We start from the raw sequence: 26,343 nt of genomic DNA on the forward strand, positions 1-26,343 counted from the left end.
CGCGTTTGGCAAAGGGAAAATTACTACCTACGTCACATGTTAAGACCCCGCGAATCGTATTGTGAACAAATATGAATATACACTTCATACGGATTCTTGTATATCATTTGAACAAACTATACCCTTGTAGATTTTGAGAAGATATATAAAGAATTTCCTAATGTAAATTTCTGTACCCGCTGACACCTGGTAAAATAATTTCAGGAGAACTGAACTTTTACGTTTTTTCCTTAATGGTTGTTTGTTTGTTTTACGTCCCATTCAAGAATGTTTCTCTCGTGTAGAGACGTCACCAGCTTCAGTGACCTTAGCATGATGCGCAGGGTCGTACTAGTGAGGACTGTTTAACATGACAAAGCGTCTCCGTTTTTAAGATCCTATCGGAAGGTCCGTCGCTTTCATTTCTAATCCAGAGTGCGAAGGAACAATCACTATCTATGTTCAACGTCTTTGGTTTTACGCGGCACCTCTCTTTCGCAACACGGCGGAATACAATAATTCCGTCAACATTTTAATCGCTAGAATTTCTTCTTAAGTTCCGGGAATTCAGGACCAGACACAATCTCCACCCAGAGTTATCCTTCCTTACACGTATAGGATTGGACAAGACGTTAGTAGATTTAAACAACTGAGGTTGTTATAGGGAAAAGAGTACCAATTCATTTCCCATAGACCTCAATGTTAACCTTCGGCCCTCTCACTAATTAACTATATCGATTTTAAACAAATGACCGCAAACATTTCAAAGTTCACTCCAAGTGTTGATAAAAAAAGACAAAAAATATATAGGGTCCCGTGCCTTTTATAGGCCACATTTGTACTTTTTTACAACACATAGCAATCTGCAGTAAATTACACACTTCATTTTAAGCACACCCCTACCATGGTAATTTCCTTAGTCATTTCTCGATTTTGTGCGATAATTTTTCATCCTGACAATTAATTTGAACCTCTGTAATATTTCGTTCAATTATAAATAATTTCACTCTTGATATTAGCCAATCACGCAACACCTAGACATTTATACCTCCGCTCAATCTTGGGTAAACTCCGTCCGGGTTACGCATACGGGGGTTTGGTACTCTCATTCCTTGAATGTGCGGGACTGCCCATTCAGGTCATGTTTTATCTATTTCGAATTCTTGTAGTGTTGTGCAGAGATATATAGGATTTGTGACATAAAAAGATGTGTTATATCATATTTTAATAGGAAAGGCAACCCCAAAAAATTTTACTTGATAAATGATAGTATTAATTATATAATAAAGATTTGTCATACTATCTGTTGATATACGGCCTAGATAAGCTTCATTACTAATTTGAAAACGTTAAAATTTGAAATTTCCGTTATCTATAGAGGCTGCCATGATGTGGAACTCTTTTGTATTCAAGACCACAAAAATCAATAATTTTGACGTCACACCGTCTGTTCCGGTTTTGATTGTCATCAAAGATATGAACGTGGTAGATTTTACTAATACATTGTAAATAGGTCGATGCCTTCCTATCAAGAAGTTAATTACACTAATGCGAAGGGAAGATGTGAAAAAAAAGTTTTTAGAAATTCCTGACCCAACCAAGTCATCTGAAAAGAAAAGACTATGTAAACTGTGGATCCATCATTTGCGTAATGACAAGTTGAGGTTCGACACATTTGTATGAAGAAACATGTACCGTTTGCTTGGTCTGCAACTCGACTGAACATCTTTTTCTCTTCATTTTTTCTTGCGAAAAAAAATGACTCAAATCTATACGACTCCAAACTTAACTGTTCGTGACTTGTCATGTTTACAGTGTTGCTGATGAAATAAACCGGAACCGACAGTGTGACGTCATAAATTAAACTTCAATGGCCGCTATCTTAGTGGCGGGTGATTTAGAATATATGATAGATTATTATTGATTTAATTGTTGACCAAGGATTCTTGCTTTTAAAAGACGGTCATTTACGATATCAGTAAGTAATACTTTATTCATAGAAGCAACGATGTGGTTAGGGTTGCCTTTCCCTTTAACTTGGAATTGCATTTGATTGATACAAGCGGCAGATACTGTATGACCTTGAGAGAAATTACAGTCACTGTTTCACTGTTCAGAAGACTTGTAGAAAGTTCTGAAAGGGGTAAACGGAGTATTATCAAAACTGCATATCTTGCACAATGAAATTTTTGCTACATTAGTACAGAAAAATCATAGACTGCTCCTTCTAGCGGGAATGTTTCCGCAGGGGGTGTAAAAATGGCGAGCGTCTGCAGACCGCCAAGGTTCCCATTGGGTCCAGGACAGAACCCAAGTAGGGGGCTCAGTGAGTGAACCCCCTGGAAGCTCCTGCATTCGTGCCTTTTATTACCTATTTTTCGGGACTCCAAAATAGGTTTAACGTTTTGTGACTAGTCATTAAATGGATGCTTTGCATTATATATTAAGATCGACTTCTGGTTGGTCAATTTTAGGCGGAGGGCAAACATCCCTTATGTCCCCCTCTCTTGAATGCACCAATGAAATGTCTCTTAACTTTGCCCAATTTCAGTAAAGTTTCATATACATCAATATGCACCGATAATGTTTGCAATGGAATTTTGCAAAAGAAATATTCGTATCTAGTGATCAGTCATCCAAAAAATTACTTTGTTAAACACCACTGATTCCATGCACAAGTACTCTGAAGTTGAAATAAAAAAATATGCTGGAGTTCGTCTTTGACAATATCTTCGTGGTATTTGGTAATCAGTTCTTCCAACAGTCTGTTGGAATTCCCATGGGCATGAATTGTGCTCGTTTGTAAACTGGCCTGTTTTTATATTTGTATGAAATGGAGTTTATTCAAAAGCTTCTATGTGAGAAGAAAAATCTCTTGCTGTGGCCTTGACTAGACATTCAGATATATCAACGACGCTTTATCTATTAACAATAAATGGCAAACTAACAGCTCAACTTTATGACAAACGTGATGATTTCAGCTTCTCCATCGTCAACTTCCCATATTTATGTAGCAATATTCCGTTATCATCTGCATACGGTGTTTATATCTCTCGACTGATTCGATACACAAGAGCTTGTTCTACATATGACCAGGTTTTCAATCGAGGCAGGCTACTTGGAAACAAGTTGATGTTACAGGGTTTCAACAGTCTCGTTTAAGGTCAGCACTTCGTAAATTCTATGGTCGTTATAATAATCTAGTTTGCTAATACAACCTATACTTTGGTCAAATGCTGTCTGACTTGTTTCATTAACATGTTTCATACCGATTAACAAGATATAGGACTCATGGTGGTTGTGACAGGTCGACAGGGGATGCTTACTCCCCCTAGACACCTGATCCTACCTCTGGTATATCCAGGGGTCCGTGTTCGCCCAACTCTCTATTTTGTATTACTTATAGGAGTTATGAAATTGATCTCTGTTCGTTATCTACTTTCTTTCATACACATCAATATGCACCAATGTTTGAAATGGAATTTTGTTTCCATTTTTGCTCCAGGATGTTGGAATACATCATCAACAGTTACCACGGAAGACATTAAAATTGTTCTCCATCATTTACCAAACTAAAACAAGAATAGATTCGCAGATTAAAAAATGTGTACGCAAATCTAATTGTTAATGCCAGTACTAGATTTTGTTCATAGCATTTCAAAGGGAAGTTCAATGACTTATCAGTAACTACTATATTTCCATCAAAGCAACCTGCAGTTGTAAAGCAAAGATGATCTGCCGTTAGACATCTTGCAGAAACTATAAGTAACACTGAAGAGGAATTTGTATTGGATGACTCTGTGTGCAACGGGGGAAAAAAAACATTGCTTTTTTGTATCTGAAAAACATGAAAGTGCTCAACATTCATGATTTATAGATCAAGGATGCAACAAGGAACAGACTGAGACTGAGAGTAAAGATATCTAAGTTGGAGAACCCTCCCCAGTGATGCAAGATATATTACCAAACTGACGGACACAAACCAGAGAGAAAACGTTTCCTCCGACCGGCAGATGAGTTCCTGCTGATGTGCATGAGACTCAGACTTGGTCTGTTGCAAGAGCACCTAGCAGATATCTTTTGTACATCTTCCACAACCGTTTCTCGGATCACAAACACTTGGATGGATTTCCTACATGACCATTGTAAAGGACTAATACCATGGCACTTCAGAAAGCAGATAATGTGCAATATTCCCAGTGGATTTCGTGATTACAAGAACTGTCGTATTGTTACTGATTGTTCAGAATGTATACAGAAAAGCCGTCATCTCTGATTGCTCAGAGTTTAACGCACTACAACTAACACATTCAAGGTTCTCATTGCACCGAATGGACTTGTGACCTGTGGTGAGGTAATGACTCTGATCGTCACATAGTACGACAAAATGGCCTTTTACTGAAGTTGAACCCAAGAGACATGATAATGGCTGATAAAGGTTTCACCATTGAGGATCTTTTACCAGCTGATGTTGACCTCAACATATCATCAAGAATCCTAGGCAAATCATTTCAAACTCCGACAATAACATCAATTCATATTGTTGTTAAATTGAATATGGAACACCATAGCCTAGATAAATCTTTATTAAATCAATTCAATTACTTAGTATTTAATCTTAACACAAATGCAAGAGAAATTTGATATTGTATAAGCGATAAAGCATGATCAAAATATACAACATCGACTTATTAGTGATTATGATTGATTTATTGGTGGTTAGTATTGACTTATTGGTGGTTATTATTGACTTACTGGTGGTTATTATTGACTTATTGGTGGTTATTATTGACTTATTGGTGGTTATTATTGACTTATTAGTGATTATGATTGATTTATTGGTGGTTATTATTGACTTATTGGTGATTATTATTGATTTATTGGTGGTTAGTATTGACTTATTGGTGGTTATTATTGACTTATTGGTGGTTATTATTGACTTATTGGTGGTTATTATTGACTTATTGGTGTTTAAAACCCGGTTATGTATTGATTTGATTTTGTGTTTTATGTTTTATATCAGTACTGTTTCTGTTGTATTCATCTTTTTATTTACATGTCTTTATTATGTTTTACATTTATTTATTATGTTTTACATTTATTTATTATGTTTTACATTTATTTATTATGTTTTACATTTATTTATACAGGTGTTGGTTAAAATATGAAAATTCTTTTATATATTGTTCATCAGACTTACAGGTTTAAGAATTATGCCAATATGTGAAAATTTACTACTATATTGAAGATAGTTCTCACATAACCATTCTATATATAGAAACAATTATCACTGTAACCTGATAACAATCACAAATGTAAACCACTGAACATTGTATTCTATGTCATGTATTGTCAATAAAGTTTTAACGCCATTTTTACTCTGAGTGAGAACACTTCTGACACAAAAGATCACATATAAAAAAAAACCAGTCAGTTTAGGGAGCATTTCACTCCACATTTTATCATTAAATGATTTTCACTCAATGGATGCCTTTTTTCCACTCAGAAAACTCTACCCAAGGTTTTCCACTAACAGCGAGTTGTCGTTGAATCTGGAACATGTAATTCTGGTCAGTTTTCATTTTCACTTTGCCATTTTCCAACATACAGTAAAAGTGTTTGTCTATAGCACATAATTCAGGTAGAATGTCCCTCCATGGGTTGGTATCAGTTGTTTGTTTTATCCTTAAGGACAATTAACCTCTACATTACCCATCCCACATTCATCACGCAAAACCTTTACATCTATACTTGCTCCTAGAAATGGGAATCTTGAATTTAGAGTTAGACCAAAATCTTCTGCACACAGACCCACTACATAGTTGCTTACACTTTTAAAGCTTGTTTTTCGTATTTGCGTCCATGTGAAATACTCTTTACATTATTTGGAATGTCATTATACCCCTTTAGATTTGAAATAAGTGACATCGGCTACTGCTTTCTTCTTTTACATAGAGGCTAGCACCAATTTTATGATGTCAAAATACATTCTTGGACATCTATCCAGTTTTGATTTAAAAAATTTATCCCTTGTGCCAAGTTCGTAATTTTCTGACAAGTCCTCATTTATTACATTGCTGTTCATAAGTTTTTGAAAGTGACGTTTGCATTCTTCGGAAGCAAGATTCACAGGATCGACATCACTATACTCAGGAATACATAGGTCAGTAAATGATGAAATGTCAGCAGGTTCTGATTTTCATGTCCACTTTTTTACGGCTAATAAAACTATGATTGATTGACTGAATATTGTTTTACGTCTCTCTCCAGAATATTTTACTCATATGGAGACGTCACCACTGCCGGTGATGGGCTGCAAAATTTTACTGAGGGTCTATTCTAACCTGGATCCCCACTGGATCTAATAAAACTAAGAAAAATGTCAGGAAAATGTAGGACAAGCAACTATTAGTAGTGTTTCCCCCATTACTATGCATTCTTCATGTACGATCTATGTTTAGGCCTGGTGCAATAAACAACCCAATATTCGCGTTTCAACCCAAATCAATGCTTCTTGTGTGACAAAAAGACTTGACATCTGTTCAGTATTTATATATTTACGTATATTTTTGTCACTGAAGTCGAAACCATACTTTATTTGAGCATATTATTATATTTGCCATTTTACAAGAATCTTGTAAAAACCCTCGAGACGTTGACAGAGGTGTATGTGAGAGCAAGAAACGACGACTCTGGGTAGAGATTGCGACGATTGAAGTGAAGTGAAAAATGGGTACAAAGTAAAACCCGGAACGGACTCGGATAATGGATATTCCGTGGTGTTGCAAAAGAGAGGCAATCCGGACCTTTGGTTATGAAGTGAGCGGCTTAACGACTAATCTACCGCAACCTTTGAATCTTCAAGTCAGCTTCTACACAATTTATGGCTTTTCTGGTCAAATGGTTCGTGAGAAGACTTTATCATTAATTATATTATTTATTTATTAGCATTTCGCAAATTCTATGGTTGTTATAATGATCTAGTTTACCAATACAGCCTATCGTTGGGTCAAATGCTGTCTGACATGTTTCCTACTGATTGTTGGGCCGTTCTTGGCACTCTGATTTTGAATACGGATTACTCCTTTTACCTGATCAAGACGTAGGGCTCACGGCGGGTGTGACAAGGATTCTTACTCCGCATAGGCACCCGATCCCACCTCTGGTATGTCCAGGGATCCGTGTTTGCCCAACTCTTTATTTTTTATTCGTCATAGGAGTTATAAGATTGATCACTGTTCGTTATTTTCACCTTTCATTAAACCCATCGTAAAAAAGTGACGATAAAGAACAATTATCAATCTCATAATTCCTATAAAGAATACACAGTTAAGAGCAGGACAAACACGGACCCCTGGACACATCAGAGAAGGGATTAGGTGCCTAGGAGGAGTAAGCATTCCCTGTTGATTAGTCACATCCGCCGTGAGTCCTATATCATGATCAGGTAAACGAAGTAATCCATTAGATTTTTCCAATCACCTTGAAAAGAAGCATGATTCGTCATTTGAATGAATTTGAAAGCTCCGTACTTAGAGATGCCTTGTGCCGAGTTTGTGTTGAAATGGGTTTAGGAAAGAAGTAGACAATATGAAAAGTTTACTACGATGACAGATCATAGAAAAAATTTGACCAGAGAAGCTCAGTTGAGCTATAAAGTAAAACTTATATACGGTACCAATTTTGATGCACCAGATGCGCATTTCGACAAATAATGTCTCTTCAGTGATGCTCAACCGAAATGTTTGAAATCCGAAATAACGATAAACTTGCTAGAGCTATTTAGGGAAAACAGTGTGCCAAAAAGTGGAGTCAAATTCGTCTAAGGATAAGAGCTATGCATGAGGGAGATAATCCTTAATTTTGAAATGAATTTCTCAATTTTATCACAGCAATTAAATATACATCCATATTTTCAAGCTAGTAACGAAGTACTTAGCCACTGGGCTGTAGAGACCCTCGGGGACTAACAGTCCACCAGCAGAGGTCTCGACCCAGGGGTCATCATGTAAAACTTATACGGTACCAATTTTGATGCACCAGATGACTATTGATAACAAATTCTGCTAAAGTTGCAAAGGTTCTGTCGCAGAGTTCAATAACGGGATGAAATTTCGTTATGAAATTCAGATTGTACTCAGTATTAACCCGAGGTTAGCAGAAGATATCTACACCTTATCAGAAGGTAATATAAGGCAGGAACGAGGACAGCGTCTCTAGAGTAACTCTTCTCCAAGATAAGAGGTGAGTAGATTTTCTACACCGAACAAAAATAATAAATTCATAAAATCTCCTGAATTTCAATCATATAAAATCCTGAATTTCAATTACATGTACATGTATATAAAATCCTGTTTGCCCTCATGTCTTTTCAAAACAGCTATTTTAAACGAATTCATGATACATTTATTATGAGAATCTCGGGACAAGGCTCTTCTGGGACAACTAGGTCACGACAAGTGTTAGTCTACACAGAACAAGATCATGTGTTCAATTCTATTAGCAGCCAACTGAAATTAGGACATCAATACGTCTTGCTCTGATTGATTGATTGTTTTGCTGTTTTCCGCCACACTCAACTTCTACCTTCTGCTTAGAATATCACTCATATGTACGCGACGATACCACACCTGTGTTATAAAGTCGTGCAATAGCAGTGGGGGGTCTTTATCTTTAGACCCCCTCTAGGAGATGGAACATCGGTTTCGATGTCTCGTCCAAAAGACTACTGACGTTTAACTTCTATGCGTAGCGTTCGGTCTGATGATGCAGAGATTCGAACTTCGATCTCCCATTCGCGAAACAGTGATGCCCATCTTGATATCCATCCTGTGCTGGACATGACTCGTGTTTCGTTATATTTTTCCACAATTTTTTTTTAAATATAATTTTTCATATTTATAAAGCTAGATTTTTCAGTGCGCGTGATTGTTATCAAACTATCGAGGGAATTATATACCGGTACTATGGTTAGAATAACAGCGTGCCACTTTGCTTGATCGCGCATGCATATTTCAGTCACTGATTGGCCGTGTGGTTGAGTTTGGATGACCACGCTATGTCATTCTTACAATGCAATTGGTCATTGAAAACAAAAGTAAAACCTGTTTCATTGAAATCTATGAGAAGCCTCGCCAAAACATTTGCAAGCTCGACAAAGCGAAGTGTCATGCTGTTAATGAAACGATAGTAGTCCTTTTGATAATGTCTTCTATTTACCTTGATAATCCATGAATTGAACTTGTGATAAGTTACTAAATTGGGAAGCTTATCATTTATGTATAACGGACATGACGTCAGAATCCTTCTTCCTGTATATCGACATACAAGCTCCGATGTTTCCAGAACGATTTCTATATTTTATCAGTGCAAATTGTTGATTCCAAAAACGCAGTAATGTGATGTTAACGTCTACCTATAAAAAGAAAAACTGAATTAGAATATGAGTTCCTTATTTCCTGCGACGTATTACTATGATGCCTAGTGTTAGGCAAAATTTAAACCATTGTAAAATCATGGGGGAAAGGCCAGAAGAACGCTGAAGACATTACACATGATGCACAAGACACACTAGAGATCTAACTGATGTTGAATTTTTATGACGTACACGAGAAGGAACACATTCAAAACGCCTTCTTTTGCTTTCAGATACAATGCTCCGTGTCTGGGCATTTGTCAGTCTTCTGGGTTTGGCTTATAGTGCCACTCAGGGCGTGACCGTCAAAACTCAATGGAATGGTGGTTTTAGTGGCACCTTCACCATCGTCTCTACCGCCACAGTTCACGGCTGGAAGGCGCACCTTGTCTGTGACAGCCCCATAAATTCTCTCGAGGTGAAATAGGATGTTGGTTTAGAAGAATGGTAGATGATAATGAAAGTTCGGAGTAGATGAAATAAGTGAAAGCAGATATGTGAAATTCATTTATACGTCAATAACATTACGCTTCCTTTCACACGGAAGAACCGTTAACTATAATTAGCACTTTAGCAACATATTGACGCTTTAAGTCGAAAGTAAAAAAAAAAGTTGAAATTGATTGATTGATTGATTGATTGTGAGTTGTTGAACGTCCCGCTCGAGATTTGTTTAACTCATATGAGGACGTCACCATTGCCGATGAAGGGTAGGCCTATGCTCGGCGCTAACGGCCATTGAGCAGGGAGAGTTCTTTATCGTGCCACACCTACTGTGACACGGGTCATCCGTTTTTAAGGTCATCTCCGAGGACCCGTGACATTCACACCTGATTCCGAGCGTTTGGCGATGGAACTGTCACTACCTGTTTTAACGACTTAGGTATGTCGCGGCCGGGATTCGAATTCCGGCCTCCCGCATGCGGGGCGAATGCTCTAACCACTCGGCCACCGCGGGTTGAAATTGAAAGTAGAATGAGCATTTATGTTAACAGAATGTCTTGAAGACTAAGGTAGTGTTTGGATTATTTTCATTATTAAAGAAATGGTAACGAATTCGGACGAGCCAATTGTCGCCTTTCTGTAAAGAGAATATTAACGTGTAAATTGCATTTTGACTTAAAGCCTTAACACAGTTATATATATTTAATTTGATCCCACCAATAGATTTGGACAGCAGACATTGTATCTCACAACGCTGATAAGACAGAATACGTTGTCGTAAACAAACCATGGGATGCCGACATCCCGTCAGGAGGTTCCCTAGATGTTGATATTGTAGGGCGAACGCCTGGAATGGACTCGGCACCAAACTGTCGATGTTTTATCGAAGGACAAGGTGGGGGAAGTGGGACGCAGACACAGGCCCCCACACAAGCACCCGCAACAAGCGCTCCATCTGGTGGAACCGGAACCCAAGCGCCATCTGGTGGCTCTGGAACTCATACGTCAACTGGCGGGCACGAAACTGTTACTTCAGGAGCTAGTTGCGGAAGTAAGGTTTCTTATTGGTCAATGTACCGAAAAGTCGGTAATCGTTCCATTGGTGAAACATTTAGAAGAACAGTGTACTACAAAAATTATTCCGCAAAGTAACATGAAGTGTTGATTTCGATGGTAATTCTGTTGGGCGGCTTTAGATAAAAGACTCACTCTAAAATTTTAGGCGCTAAAAGCACAAAGTACAACTACGGCCAGGCTTTGGGTCTATCTATTCTGTTCTACGATGCCCAGAGATCAGGAAAGATGCCAGCCAACAATCCTATACCCTGGAGGCATGATTCAGCCATGAATGATCATGGAGACGGGGGAGTGGATCTTACAGGAGGGTGGTACGACGGTATGATTTCCAACATGTCTTTGTTATTGAGTATATGTATGTTTGATAAAAAACACAGCCCATGCGTAAAATTTACTTGTATGTTCATGTACGTAGATGACCAAACCAGATATGTTCTTTCCACAGCTGGTGACCACGTGAAGTTCAACTTGCCCATGGCATTCTCTGCTCACGTGCTAGCCTACGGCTTAAATCGATGGAAGGACGGTTACGAAGCGGCCAATCAGCTCCAAAACATGTACGATATGTTGAGGACACCGCTGGACTACTTTATGAAGTGTTGGAGGCCCCAGTCCCAGGAATATTACGCCCAAGTATTCATGCATTTCCGTTACATACTAAAGAATATTTCTATTTCAAATCTAACAGTTAGGGTTAAAGAACTAATTACAAGTAACTCTTGTTTCATTTTCAAAAATTCTACTGCGTGATTTTACTGTCAGCGTCGTGGGGTTTCGCCATGATGTTGAAGTGAGAAGAAGGTAAGTCTTAGCAGATCTCGAGTGTAGCTCAGTGTCTTGTATTTTTGTAAATAAGGTCGGAAACGGTGCCATAGACCACGCTGTTTGGGGTCGTCCTGAGGATATGAATATGGCCAGACCCGCCTACAAATGTACTGCAAGCAATGGCGGATGTAGTGACGTAGAGGGCATAACTGCAGCAGCGTTGGCGTCCGCCTCCATGGCGTTCAAATCGAAAGGTGTGCTTTATACATGTTCAGTTTTTAAAAACGCATTAGCAGCATGAATCCGCCATGAATGATCATTAAAATGGGGGATTGGATCTTATCGGAGGGTAAATTTTGGAATATTGCAAGTTAATGATGAATTTAATTTTAAACCATCAACAATGAATTACTTTGACCATTCCCAAACATTTTTGCTTTAATTCGTTTCTTTATTTCGACAGACCCCTCTTATTCCCATAACCTGCTTACGGCTGCTAAGAGTTTGTATGATTTTGCTAACACGCACAAAGGCATTTACAACAAGGGACCTATCTCGGACGCTACTTCGTATTACGGGTAGGTAATGACTGATGTCGTAAAATTTCAATCTTATTAGCATGTGCACTAATGAGACATCCTAATTGAACAAAATCAAAAGCACTCAAAAATTTACGCTTGCATGATTTTTTTAAGATGAACTACAGTCTTGCAGACATTGTAGCTGTCGCAATGTTCTCGAAGATTCGCGTTTATAAACCAATAAAAGCTATTTACTTTCATAAGAAAGTAATACCCGCACTTATGCATGTTTGCCTATAAATAAACCTTCAATATACCCATAAACCTTCAATACACCCATAAACCTTCAATACACCCATAAACCTTCAATATATCCATAAACTTTCAATATACCCATAAACCTTCAATACACCCATAAACCTTCAATACACCCATAAACCTTCAATATATCCATAAACTTTCAATATACCCATAAACTTTCAATATACCCATAAACCTTCAATACACCCATAAACCTTCAATACACCCATAAACCTTCAATATATCCATAAACTTTCAATATACCCATAAACCTTCAATACACCCATAAACCTTCAATATACCCATAAACTTTCAATATACCCATAAACCTTCAATATACCCATAAACCTCCAATATACCCATGGCTCTTAAAATTATTCAATACACCCATGAACCTTAAATATACCCATAAACGTCCAATACACCCATGACTCTTCAAATTCTTCATGTGCGATCGAAGAAATATATTAACCTATGTATGTTGGGGTTTTTGTTGTTTTTTTAATTAAGAATTTGTTCTAGTAAGAACTTACTTTCGTGTAATGTTTATTCCATTCAATACAGTGCCTCGAGGTACGACGGTCAATCTTAACATTGGAATGAATAATCTTTAAAGACATAATGTCACATTTTAGGTCTACTGGATACAAAGACGAGCTGTGCGTTGCAGCCATGCAATTGTACAAAGCCACAAAACTTCCCAAGTATCTGGCAGACGCCAAAGCAAACTTTGAAGGAGATGGTGCCGCCTGGGCTCTCTCATGGGATGATGAACACGTCATGTGTGAGGTCAGTAAATCATGCCGCCTGCACTCTGTTCAGAGATGATGAACACGTCGAGTGCGTTCGAGATCGCCGTTCCCGTTGTTTTCGTGCTCCATTCTAAGAGTCGCGAATGACGAGAACATGTGCGCATGAACGTGTTCTTGTTCTTTGATCACACGACCTACAGAGGTGGTGTGAGTTCTTGCACCTTGAACTCGTTCTCATGATGCGTTGTCGGCGTTCAGGATCGGCATGAATTTATACTCGTGCAAAGGACGGCGGTCTTGAACGTAATCTTCATGTTTAAGTAAGTAAATCATGGCGGCCTGGGCTCTGGCGTGAGATGATGAACACATCATATGCGAGGTCTGTAAATCATGACGGCCTGGACTCTATTGTGAGCTGATGAACAAGTCATGTGTAAGATACGTGAGCTTTTGCGGGGAAGAATGAACGTGTCATCATTGAGGTACGGTAAGTCGATTAGGCTTGGTTTGGATTGGAGAATATACCCTATGTCACTATGGAACAATCGATCAGTGAATTTTGATATTCAAAACACTGATTGCCAGAAATTTGGAATCATGTAACCATGCAGGGGATAGTTCCTGATGAGAGTGTACTGAATAGTGAAAAGAGCTTACACGGGAGTCATATGATAGAATGTATAAATTCAGTGGCGTAGCTAGGTTTGAAATATTTGTAAGCTGGGGGGCGGTAGCCCCCCACAAGCTTAGGACATTTTTCGTAATATGTAATAAAGATTTAACGAAAATATTTGTAAGCACGTGCTTACAGTGCTACAATGTAGCTACGCCACTGATAATTATTTGAATTTATCTTTTAGAAACTACATTTATTTGTATTGTGTTCAGTTTTATACCTTACTTTCAGTTGCTGCTGTATGAAGAGACAAAGGAAGCTAAATACAAGACGTTGGTGGATTCTTTCGTAAAGTCCTATATGCCTGGTGGCTCCGTCCATCAGACGCCATGTGGTCTAGCGTGGAGAGACATGTGGGGCTCTCTTAGATATTCAGGTAATGCATGGGCATCTGGTATCAAATTCTGTAGGTGACAGCATTGCCAACATTTCTTAACTACATATCATTATGGGAATGGCAACATAAATTAGTACAATACACCAGGAAAAGAGTTCTGTTTCAATATCAAATTGAGAAGTATAATGTTGTTACAGACAATCCAGTAACTTGTGTAGCGTTGTTTGTGGTGAAGACAGTTGATTATTTTTTACTGTTGGAGCATTACGGTCCAAATGAAAATTGTAGAACTGTGTCTCAGGAAGTACAGAAATTAGCAATAACTTCATCATTTCAATAAAACAGGAAATGCCGCTTTTATCGCTCTGGCTGCTGCCGAGGACGGAATTGGTGGTGACGATTACAAAAAGTGGGCCCTGAGTCAGATTAATTATATACTGGGCGATAACAACCACCACATGAGCTACGAGATTGGATACGGAAGCAATTACCCCAGACAACCTCATCACAGAGGAAGGTAGGGGCGGCAGCACAACACGACTCATTTCTCCTAATCGAAATGTTTAGTACATTTGTTAAATAATCAAGTGCGTTGTGGTGTTCCAGGAATTCAAACTGTTTGCGTATTTATTTATAGTTGCTTTGGTAACGAAATCGAGTAGACCATACTTCAGCTAAGAATTTTGGGAATCTATTTGTAGTTCTTGTCCCAATCCTCCGGCCGGATGTGGTTGGAATGAATTTAACAACCCTGGACCCAGCCCTCAATTACTGAAGGGAGCTTTGGTGGGTGGTCCAGGACAGAATGATGAATATTCCGACTCCAGGAAAGACTACACCAAGAACGAGGTCACGTGTGACTACAATGCCGGCTTCCAGTCATCACTTGCCGGTGGGTAGCTGTGCTACTAGTATCTTAATCTTAGAATTTTAATTTTTGTAGGTCCAATATTCCACGTCAGTATAAATTGTGGTGAAATTGAAAACGATTACTTCAGTTGATTTTTGTATATAGTATTTAAAATCTTTGTTTAGTAAGTTTACTGTTTAAAAAATCTGCTTGTAAAAGAGACATAAAATTCGAATGAGAATATCTGTCTCTTTGATACACCTCTAGAATATTGTCTGGTGTTTTGTTTGAAAATCGCTTATTTTCCTCCATTTTAGCTCTGACCAGCATGGCCAAACGAGGTTGTCTCCCCGACTCTCCGCCAGCCAAGTGTTGAAGCTGAGCATACTTCTTCCATGTGTGATCAAATTTTGGGAAAATAAATTAACGATCTTTTAACATTTTTCTGCATTGTTGCATATGAAAGATGAAGATAACGAACAATGATCAATCTCATAACTCCTATAAGCAATACAAAATATATAGTTGGGCAAACACGGAGCCCTGGATATACCAGAGGTGGGATCAAGAGCCTAAGAGGAGTAAGCATCCCCTGTCGACCGATCACACCCTCCGTTAGCCCTATATCTTGATCAGGTAAACAGGATGATCCGTAGTCAAAATCAGTGTGCCAAGAACGGCCTAACAATCGGTATGAAACACGTCAGACAGCATTTGACCCAATGATAGGTTGTATTGACGAACTAGATCGTTATAACAACCATATAATTTGCGAAATGTTGACTTTAAACAAGGTTGTTGGAACCCCTGTCCCATCAACTTGTTTGTCAGTAGCCTGCTTCGATTTAAAAAGTGACCATACGCAGAACAAACTCCTGCGTATCGAATCAGTTGAGAGATGTAAACACCATATGCAGGTTATAATGGAATATTGCAACATAAATATTGGAAGTTGACGATAGAGGAGAACTGGGAGGGGGGGGGGGGGCTACCTAGTCCCCCCCCCCTTCCAAACTTTTTTGTGAAAATTAAAAAGCAGAAAAAGGACAAGGCTCTACAGCACCGAGGTCCTAAATTAGGTTTTCTTTTATCTTTTATGTATTTTTCAATCGCTATTTTTGGCTTGTCACAGATTTCAACCATGGTACAACACACACACATACACACCCTATCCCCCTTTTTACTTTGATCTCAATGCAAATAACCAATGCATATACATATTCATCACGAAATATGTTTTCCTCCGACCGTTATGAATTCACAGGTGGTAATTTGTTCTGCAGTAAGCGCATTCGTTTTACCATAGTCAGAGGAAAATGGCGAAACCTGTTCATTTTGAAGGTTCTTAGTCCAGCCACTCGTTTTCGCGCTTTCATTACGTAAGCATCTGCATTGGACATCAAATATTTATTATTAATATGCAAACATTCCAAATTTGTGTAAATTAACGTTTATTGAAATCATGAACCTTGTGTTGGGATGGGACTACAATAGGAGATCAGAGTTTTATATAAGAATAATTTCATTTTGACTAATTGGCCTTGGAGTGTGGTCCAAATTTTAAACTTAACCTTCCTCATAACTTTTGATTGGTGAGTGGTACATCTGTCCTTTAATGTATGCATTCCCTGTGACAAAACCGTTGTTTTGGTACCAAATGTTTTGACTTTGTAACCTTAACCTTGGATTTTAACCTACTTTTCAGAAAGGTTAACATATGCAATATCCACATAACTGTTTAATATAGGGCTTTCATATTTTGTACATAGATTCCTTATGGCAAGACCTTACACTTCACAAACCATGATTTTTTTTATCATGTGACATTGTATTATGGTTATATCGTGACACTATTGGGCTAGATTGCGGCCAGAATATGGGGTCAAACTTTTTCATGGGGATAAAGATTGCAATTTTTTTAAAATTACAACAGCTGAACAAGAGCAAGGCCAAGTTGACTCATGTGAGCGATGTGACCCATGGGCGTCTTGAGGATTTTTTCCTGATCGATAGTAGATGCAATGTTTATCATAAACAACAGGTGTCACATATTGTATGTACATGTATATTCAGGTAAAGGCAGTGCAGTTTTCATTGATCTTCTGTATCCTATGCATATCAAGAAGGAAAAGAAAATATTTCATAATTACAAGCCGTTTCTCTCCTCACGAAGAGAGAGAGGAGAGGAGCGGATCAGAAACCCTTGACTTGGTAAGATGATGCATATCAAGAAGGAATAGAAACTATGTCATACTTACAAGCTGTACCCACAATGCGTCCATTTGATTTCCTGTCACATGACTCTCCTGTGAATCTTAGCAACCTCATGGTACAAGAGACAGTAGCTGCCCTGACCAGTTTTTAAATGACAAATTACAGGACGAAGCAAAAATGTACTGCACACTAAAACCATGTATCCGCGGTAACAGCGTATATCGGGTAATTTTTGCATCGTTAATATTTAGCGATTTTATCAAAATCTTTTATAGTTTGGCGAATTTTCATTTCGCAAGTATATCTTTCATATGAATCGAAATTTCGGCAAATTAATTTTTCGAGAATTTTCCTCATCTGCCACAAAACCGTGCTAAAATTACCCGATAGACGACAGATGGTGCCGACAAAGAGCAGGGATACCGATGAGCTCAGTTTTAAAATCTTCATGACGTCATAGATTAACCTATGTATATACCCCCTATCGTGAACCACCTATGTAGAAGGATGTTCATATTTAATATGAAAAAATAAATGGGTGGTTCACTGGGGATAATTCTCTCTTGATACTTTCTATAAATTGATGATTTCACGAAACATTCTGTGATCAAACAGCAGCGGGCATACATGTAGGAGGGGACGGTCGGACTATGACTTGAAACGAGGGGATGTTAAGGACGTACGCGACTTTTCTCAATAATATATAATTGTTTGTGACTTTTCACATGCATTCTATCTCGTTTCTACAAAACAAATTGGGGTATATCAATATCAGGTTTGTTTAAGAGTTAGCATGTCATGATAGTTCCTGGTTGTTGTAAGTAAATATGCAAATTCAGCTCTACTCTATAAATAGGCATTATCGTAGTAAAGAAGGAGAAAAACTCTTTGAAACAATTGGGTATCGAACCTGGGACCCTTACGTTACATTTTTGTTATCTAACCACTGAGCTACTCATGTGGATATGAAAGATTTGGTAATATTACTACAATATGAGATTTAAACTTATTTCGGAAATTATACAAGAACTCTTCATATCAAGGAGATGAAAAGGTGATTTTAGAGAAAATGTCAGAAACGCCGCGTAGATATGATTATTTAAAGTTCTTATTTACATACACAAAGGGGAATGATAATTTCATTTCATAGCGAAATATTTACATACCTGATTTTTACAACTATTCATAAGAATAAAACAGGAATTATGTTATGTTTTTTACATTTCTTTTTTCAAATTTTACTGTACACATATATATATACATGTATATATAAAATCTAGATTTCCATAAGTTATGCAACATTAAGAAGTTCAGTAAGGGTATATTCCTGGTTTGCCCGGATCTCCCTTGGGTCCTCTAGGGCCCATGGGGCCACGAGGTCCCGGTGATCCTCTGTTTCCTTTTACTCCTGTAACTCCCTTCGGGCCTGGGTCCCCCTTTGGCCCTACCTCGCCTTGGGGTCCTTGGTCCCCTTTGTTACCTTTATTGCCCTTGGACCCCTTCGCTCCTTTATCTCCTTTTTCTCCCCGTTCTCCAGTAGCCCCCCGGTCTCCTTTGACCCCTTTATTTCCTTGAGGACCCTGGGGTCCTTTTGCACCTTTAGGACCTGTGTCGCCTTTATCTCCTTTTTCACCCTGGTTTCCTTTCTGTCCTTTATCTCCCTTAGGTCCTTGGGGACCTTGAGGTCCGGTCGGCCCTCTGCTTCCTGGGTAGCCAGCGGACCCCTGGGGGCCGGTGTCTCCTTTTTCACCTTCGTCGCCTTTTTGTCCCTTGGCACCAGTATTTCCTTTGTCACCCTTTAGGCCCTGTACACCCTGAGGACCCGTAGACCCTTTTGGTCCCTTGTCTCCTTGAGGTCCCTGATCACCTGTTGGTCCTTGAGGTCCCTGGTCGCCCTTCTCTCCCTGTTCACCTTGGTTGCCCTTTAGTCCTTGCTCTCCTTGGTCTCCTTTCTCTCCCTTTGCTCCTTTGTCTCCCTTTTGTCCTTTCTCTCCTTTCACTCCTTGAGGACCCATAGGTCCAGTGTCCCCCTGAGGACCAGTGTCTCCTTTATCACCCTTTTCACCGGGCATTCCTGTGAACCCCTGCGGCCCTCTGTCACCTTTATCGCCCTTTATTCCTTGCAGACCTGGGTCTCCTTTGAGACCCACCAGTCCTTTCATTCCTGGATCTCCTTTCTCTCCCTGAAGCCCTTGATCTCCTTTAGGGCCCATTGGTCCGGGAGGGCCGGGCAAACCTTTAGGACCTGAAACAAAATCACAACATTTACAGGGACCAGTGACTTGTAGAAGTGTAGATAATGCTATCAGATGTTTTATTATATCTTCCAGAGACAAAAATACCATTTTATAAACTATGTCTTTCCTTTCGCTGAACATTGCGGGTCCATGATTTTTGCAGAAGGGAGCGGGGTATCTTATTCATTGACGAGCAAAAAAGCTAAGAGTAAAAAAGTGGAAAATTAATGGAATATACTTTGGGATTATAATACTGGGGGATGGGGTGAAGCCCCCGTAAGCCAACGGATTTTGTGAGAGATAAGGAAAGCTTAGCTCCCTCCAATTTGCCAATCTGAGTGAAATATTCACGAATGGGATGTAAATATGACCGCTCTATGACAAAATTAGGCAAATTAACATTGTTATGACGTGAAGAAAAACGCTATATTTTACGTCAAAATTTTAACTTTAGAAAAGCAAATGTTTTGCAATACTGTCCGATAAATATATCTCACAGCTGCTTGCATTGATGCACTAACTTTTTTGGCGTGTTCGGTAAACGTTGATAGCATTACGCATGCATTTTAGATAGTATAAAAAACACTCAAAATAACGTCTTTGAGTTGGTGTAATGCTTATACATGTACATGGATCTATGCAGTTGTTGAACCTGTGTCATCGCGTACCAATCGTTTCTGCTGCAGCATTATTAAACAAACTAACGGTAACATTTGGAAGATAGAATTAACGTATATAAAACAATATTTTCACAACTTGGCGGCGCTTTCTTTCTGAATTGATGGACATTGGAATGAATTTTTTTTAAACGCTTGCATTGTTTTCTTTTACATGTATTTTCAATTCATTCAAAACTAGATCTAAAACATTTGATTTCATTTATTCCATCCAATGCGTAAAAAAATTACAATTTTATTTTTACCTTTTATATAATATTTGGAGCACTTTGAAACAGCATATTGAAGCTGCGAGATGGTTTTCTGTAGGTGTCGAACTTCGGCACGGAGTGTTTCATACTGCTTCCGACAGCGACTCCAGTCCTCGGGGTAGGGCTTGGCAAAAGTCTGCCACACTCCACAGAGAGTAACGACTAGAACTATGGCAAGGCGCATCGTGGTAAGGTCTACTGGGCCTGCTACAGTCACGTGGCTTTTATAGGAGGCTTGGAGCCAGGTTGTCAGTAGCTTATTTAGCTTGGTCAACCACGAAATGATCCGCCCATCATTAACATATAACACATTCCATACGTAACAGTCTGATTCTGTACAATATATGCTTACTGGGTTAAAAAAAAATCACAATTGTTCTTTTAAGGATTATAGTACTTATATGGTTTCTTTTTCCTGCTCTATAGGTTCTCTAGCTTTAGTTTATAGTGGTGATTGGGGCTCGGGTACAAACATACCCGATCCCATTCTAGACTTAACCTCTTTCCTTCTCTCCCTGTGGAGAATAGGACCGAGAACAATTCCTCTCCATTCTGTCCTTCGTTTTGCTACCCTGCTTGGCTCTGTGTAGGTTACCCCCGACCCCATTCTAGAAGAGCTATGGAAATATTGGTACTCTTGTGCTGCTATCGCAGAGTCTCTGTTTGAGAGCATTGCTAAATAGCATAGACTTATCATATGGTGTCAATCGTATTGTTCTCCGTTTAAGAAAGTCTTGCTAACACGATTTAGCAGAAATCAAAGGAAAATAAATGAGCTAATTTGAATTTATGCAAAATATTTGTTGAACATATTCCCGGTCTTCTTTACATGTGATTACATGCATGTTCTATTATCAGGAACAGTCTTCAGATGAAACGAATTAATTTGGCAAGTGGAGCACTGTCTCATTTTAAATGCTTTATCGTAAACTTTATATGCAGGAGCTCTGGTTATTTTATGTGTCAAAACTATTACAAAAGAAAACTGATAATACCGTCTGTCCTCTCATATATGTAACGTAGTTCTGGATTTATTTGTCATACATCTCCTTCGATGACGAGTTCCTCTAAAGTTTTCACTGTGGTTATAGTTTCAGTAAGTCATATTCCTACTGTAAACATGAATAGTACCTTCCTACTGTAAACATGAATAGTACCTTCCTACTGTAAACATGAATAGTACCTTCCTACTGTAAACATGAATAGTACCTGGGCTTGTCATATTCCTACTGTAAACATGAATAGTACCTTCCTACTGTAAACATGAATAGTACCTTCCTACTGTAAACATGAAAAGTACCTGGGCTTGCAAACATTGAGACTGACCCCATGATCAAATACGGTTACCGTCCTATTACTTTTGCATGATCTCTTTCACAGTATTGAACTCAATTTGTATTACTTTTTATTCTATGATTTAGAATTGTTGTCTATAATATTTTGATGCTATTGTTTTATCGATATCTATAGCATGTGCAGAATGCACGTGCTTTAGTATTCTGGGATGCTATTGGGGGTGGGGGTCAGATAGAGATATCTCTCGCTCTTTGTAAGTTGAATACAGCATTTCACCACAGAGTAGGAAGACTGGACATTCAGAAGACTGGACATTCAGGTCACGATCCTCTGAAGTTATCCCGCGATCGGCTAGGTTCGAAAATCAAATATATAAAATAAATAATTTGGACGTTTGTTTCGATATTAGATTGATTTCCATTGAAATATTTATGCTAAAAATGTATAATCTCTCCCACCAAAAACACTTGCTATGTACCTAAGCTTTCCACATCTGATCAAGGAAGGGTTCAATAGTTTAAGACTTGAAATTAAGGAAATGATAATTATGTAAGATTTGTTAAAACCATTGCTCGTGAATCGTGTTAGCTGTTGTACACTAGGTTCCCTATTATCATTGTGATGAAAGGTGAAGACAACGAACAGTGATCAATCTCATAACTCCTATAAAGGTGAAGATAACGAACAGTGATCAATCTCACAACTCCTATAAAGGTGAAGATAACGAACAGTGTTTAATCTCATAACTCCTATAAAGGTGAAGATAACGAACAGTGTTTAATCTCACAACTCCTATAAAGGTGAAGATAACGAACAGTGTTTAATCTCACAACTCCTATAAAGGTGAAGATAACGAACAGTGTTTAATCTCACAACTCCTATAAATGTGAAGATAACGAACAGTGTTTAATCTCATAACTCCTATAAGCAATACAAAATAGAGAGTTGGGCAAACACGGCGCCCTGGTCATACCAGAGGTGGGATCAGGTGCCTAGGAGGAGTAAGCATCCCCTGTAGACCGGTCACACCCGCCTATATCTTGATCTAGGAGGAGTAAGCATCCCCTGTAGACCGGTCACATCCGCCTATATCTTGATCTAGGAGGAGTAAGCATCCCCTGTAGACCGGTCACATCCGCCTATATCTTGATCTAGGAAGAGTAAGCATCCCCTGTAGTCCGGTCACACTCACCTAAATCTTGATCGGGAGACATCAGAGATGGGAGAGAGAGTGAATGGTCGAATATAAGGTACTACATGTACATCAGATGCTATAAGTCAAAAACACTAGTTGCATGAAAATGTATTGCATCAAATATGTTAGTACATAGATTGTTTATAGCAAACCCCCCCCCAAAAAAAAAACCGTGCGAGATGTCACACAACATCTTCACAAGTAAAGGGTAATTGACTCGTTACCTCTCACGACCCTTGACTTGTAAAGATGGTCACACAAGAGAAATTATTAATTGTTATTTCTTGACGTTATAATAACCACACAGCCAATTCTATTTCTCATACCTATACACGACTTTTTTCAGTTACTTCCCTTAGTAAAATTTCACCCCGAGAGGTGTCGTTTCTAACGTAGCCGCCATTACATCCGTGACGCTGGTTAATCGAACTCCGTAGCAACCATTCACCGGTAACATATACAACTGTAATAATAAGCTCACTACCACAGTATACTATATGAAACTCTATCAGATCTTTTGTTTACGTAAAATATGAATCAACATCAATGTAAAAATGACATGGATCGATTGATTTCGTCCCCAAAAGACGTCAAACACCAAGAATGGAAGGATGATATTCGCGAATGGCCGCAAGTAGAGTACGGCGATATTTACAATTATTTGATTTTGAGTAGAGCTTGTGACGGCGAAGAAATGAAAAATTACAAATCGTTGGACAGTTATAATTATTTTAAGAAGAGTTGGGAAAATTCTTCATTTCGCCATCAAAGATAGGGTTGTTCTAAAATCAGAAGTGCGCCCGTCACAAAAAGTAAACTCAGACTTTCACAATGCATGGGTACTCTGTGACATGGTTGGCACGATTTTAACTGGTGGCTGTTCATGCATGGCGGGGAACAGTAAAACGTGTAGCCACGTAGGTGCACTTCTCTGGAAAATTGAATATGCTGTGAAGCTGGGTCTAACAGGAAAGTCCTGTATCGATGAGCATATGCAATGGAACAAGGGTTCAACGAGAAACCTGGAGCCGGGTGTACTGGAGGAGATGGACTTTAAAAGACCTAAATATGGCAGTGACATTAACAATAATGCTGAAAACCCACAGAACACAAAATCAGTATTTCCAATGTTTGTGTCTCACCAATCTCTAAAATATTTTGTGGAAAATTCTGAACTTAAAGAATTATTTTCTTTAAAAAATTCACTTTTAAGTAAATCTGTGCATGCAAAATTAGACACAACTCTATTTGAGCCTTCCTCTGAACCCCATACTGAGCATGTTGGTGATCTATCATGTAAAAAGTGTAGTCAATTTTATAATAAGTACATAAAACTCACTGATGCTCAAATCAAGTCATTATCAATGGCAACTATTTCACAAAGTGAATCAGAATTGTGGCACAACAGTAGAAAAATTAGAATAACTGGCAGCAGTGCGAACAAGGTTCCCATCCGCGACACTACAAACAGTGATAACTTCATTAGAGAACACTTATATCCTTCCTTCAAAGGAAACAAATTCACCAAGCATGGCCAGGAAGGTGAAATTCTTGCCAAACAACAATTGCGTTCATCAGGATTGCATATAGAAGATGCAGGTACTATAGTTTCATTTGAAGAGCCCTGGTTAAGTGTTTCCCCAGATGGAATAATAACTGGTGTTGATGGTTCACGGTGTCTTTTAGAAATAAAATGCCCAATACTTAAGGATGACCAGACACTTGACAGTTTATTTACAGTTGGTAGATATGATGTTGTGAAATCCTTGGAAAATGGTACAATGTATGTTAAACATAATAGTTCAAGGGATTATTACCTACAAATACAATTAACTTTGCATGTAACACATATGCAGTTGTGCAAACTTGTTATATGGACAACTAATGAATACAAGGTCATTGAAGTACAACATGACCAACAGTTTTGTGAATCGGCAATTTCAAGACTACGCTTATTTTACTTCAACAAACTTTTACCGAGAGTAGTTGATGACTTTGAATCTGGCAGATTGACGATTAGTAAAAAATATATTAAATTTTCAAATTGAATACATGCATATTGATAAGGATTGTGTTTTTGATAACATGATTGCTGAAATTATACAGTCAAATGTCTTTTCAATCTGTGTTAGTTATTCATTACTGAACATGTATTAAGTCTTTTTAAACTTAAAATGTTCAATAATAAAAAGGCTAAAAGGAGCAGCCTAATGATATTTGAAACAAGTGATAAAACCACACACAGTATTTACAGTATTAACTTTAATCATACACAAATATCTTGATAATAAATATGACATTCACTTTAAAGTTATGATAGCTCTCAATCTGAAAGTTTTATTTTGTTGTAAATATGTGCTATCATGTTAGTTTTGTATGCAACTTTAACCATAGTCATTGATAAAATCAAAATTAAGTTCAAGATTTCATCAAAATAAGGATTTTGGTTCTATTGAATATAAAGCATTATATATAGAAATCAATTTTTGTTCGGGAAGACAATAATGTAATTTTACTTCAATAAAAGCCTATGCAATTTTGCAACAAAAAAATTCTACACCAAAAACTTAGAGCTAGTATTAATATAATGTACAGTATATCATATAAATGATACTGAATTTCCAAATATGATTGTAATTTACAAAGATTAATCAAATATATGTCCAAAATACATTGGCATTTAAGAGATTTCAAGGCTGTGAAAAAATAAAACATTATGAACTTGTATAGGATTAAACATTCTATTTGAAGAATTTATCGATGTGTAAACTTCGGACATTTTACTCACAAACTGAATAAAAGTGCGAAGCACTTTTATTTAAATTTGTGAGTAAAATGTCCGGAGTTTACACATCGATAAATTCTTTTAAAAGAATGTTTGATTCTTATAATTCCAATTCTGACATTCACTTTAGTAACAATTGAAAAAAAATTGAATAGTTTCCCCGCACTATGTTATTTGTTTTCAGGCGTGTATGAATACATCGCGTTTTCGGATTTATTGATGTGTAAACTATCGTTCAGCTTTATTTTTGTCCAATCAAACTTATAACATTGGAATTATTACATAATATCATATTACAATATGTTAATGCATGCATCATTAACATTAGTGAAGCTGACTAGAGTTTAAAATTTTAGCATAACCATCAGTTATCATCTTTATCTTTGATAAGGTCAGATCTCAGATTAACCAATGCAGCACAAACAATCAAGTAGTCACTGAGTTTCTTAACAGAGGTAACAGGAACTACCTGACTAAGTATGCGGAACACTTTTAAACGTCTAATAGCCCGTTCCACATGAATCCGTACAATGGCAATTCGTCTTGTCTCTGTTACATCCTCTTCTGAAAGT

General features: G+C 38.0%; 3 protein-coding genes across 3 annotated transcripts in view; 1 reads left to right on the plus strand and 2 right to left on the minus strand.

The window, feature by feature from the left end:
• Nucleotides 1-8,146: 8,146 nt before the first annotated feature.
• Nucleotides 8,147-15,554, plus strand: LOC125660495 (uncharacterized). The gene is made up of 12 exons (XM_048892337.2): nucleotides 8,147-8,223; nucleotides 9,628-9,812; nucleotides 10,562-10,889; nucleotides 11,061-11,234; nucleotides 11,361-11,548; nucleotides 11,772-11,934; nucleotides 12,144-12,258; nucleotides 13,137-13,290; nucleotides 14,161-14,305; nucleotides 14,612-14,783; nucleotides 14,968-15,158; nucleotides 15,434-15,554. Exons 2-12 carry the CDS (start codon nucleotides 9,633-9,635, stop codon nucleotides 15,490-15,492), a joined length of 1,869 nt encoding a protein of 622 aa, XP_048748294.1. The 5' UTR covers nucleotides 8,147-8,223; nucleotides 9,628-9,632; the 3' UTR covers nucleotides 15,493-15,554.
• Nucleotides 15,555-18,640: 3,086 nt separating this feature from the next.
• LOC125661907 (collagen alpha-1(I) chain-like) lies at nucleotides 18,641-21,168 on the minus strand. The gene is made up of 3 exons (XM_048894095.2): nucleotides 20,973-21,168; nucleotides 20,490-20,828; nucleotides 18,641-19,575 (listed from the first exon to the last, which is right to left on the minus strand). The coding sequence occupies exons 1-3, from the start codon at nucleotides 21,166-21,168 to the stop codon at nucleotides 18,641-18,643; spliced, it is 1,470 nt and encodes a 489-aa protein (XP_048750052.2).
• A 4,654-nt stretch (nucleotides 21,169-25,822) lies between these two features.
• Nucleotides 25,823-26,343, minus strand: part of LOC125653128 (uncharacterized) — a 1,408-nt gene continuing 887 nt past the window's right edge. Inside the window, exon 1 of the mRNA XM_048882491.2 lies at nucleotides 25,823-26,343. This exon is cut by the window's right edge and continues 887 nt beyond it. Within this exon, the coding sequence (XP_048738448.2) occupies nucleotides 26,136-26,343 (208 nt within the window). The 3' untranslated portion in view covers nucleotides 25,823-26,135.

This window comes from Ostrea edulis, chromosome 1 (assembly GCF_947568905.1).
Source record: "Ostrea edulis chromosome 1, xbOstEdul1.1, whole genome shotgun sequence".
Classification (NCBI taxonomy): Eukaryota; Metazoa; Mollusca; class Bivalvia; order Ostreida; family Ostreidae; genus Ostrea; species Ostrea edulis.

What these genes read in the sequence shown, in the direction of transcription:
- LOC125660495 (XM_048892337.2), top strand. Translation starts at nt 9,633, where the DNA reads ATGCTCCGTGTCTGGGCATTTGTCAGTCTTCTGGGTTTGGCTTATAGT. An exon ending in CCCAGGAATATTACGCCCAA is followed by an intron (nt 11,549 to 11,771) that starts GTATTCATGCAT and finishes TTTGTAAATAAG; the next exon opens with GTCGGAAACGGTGCCATAGA. An exon ending in GACGCTACTTCGTATTACGG is followed by an intron (nt 12,259 to 13,136) that starts GTAGGTAATGAC and finishes GTCACATTTTAG; the next exon opens with GTCTACTGGATACAAAGACG.
- LOC125661907 (XM_048894095.2), bottom strand. Translation starts at nt 21,168, where the DNA reads ATGCTCTCAAACAGAGACTCTGCGATAGCAGCACAAGAGTACCAATAT. An exon ending in TAAGTCTAGAATGGGATCGG is followed by an intron (nt 20,829 to 20,972) that starts GTATGTTTGTAC and finishes TATATTGTACAG; the next exon opens with AATCAGACTGTTACGTATGG. An exon ending in CTCCAAATATTATATAAAAG is followed by an intron (nt 19,576 to 20,489) that starts GTAAAAATAAAA and finishes ATTTTGTTTCAG; the next exon opens with GTCCTAAAGGTTTGCCCGGC.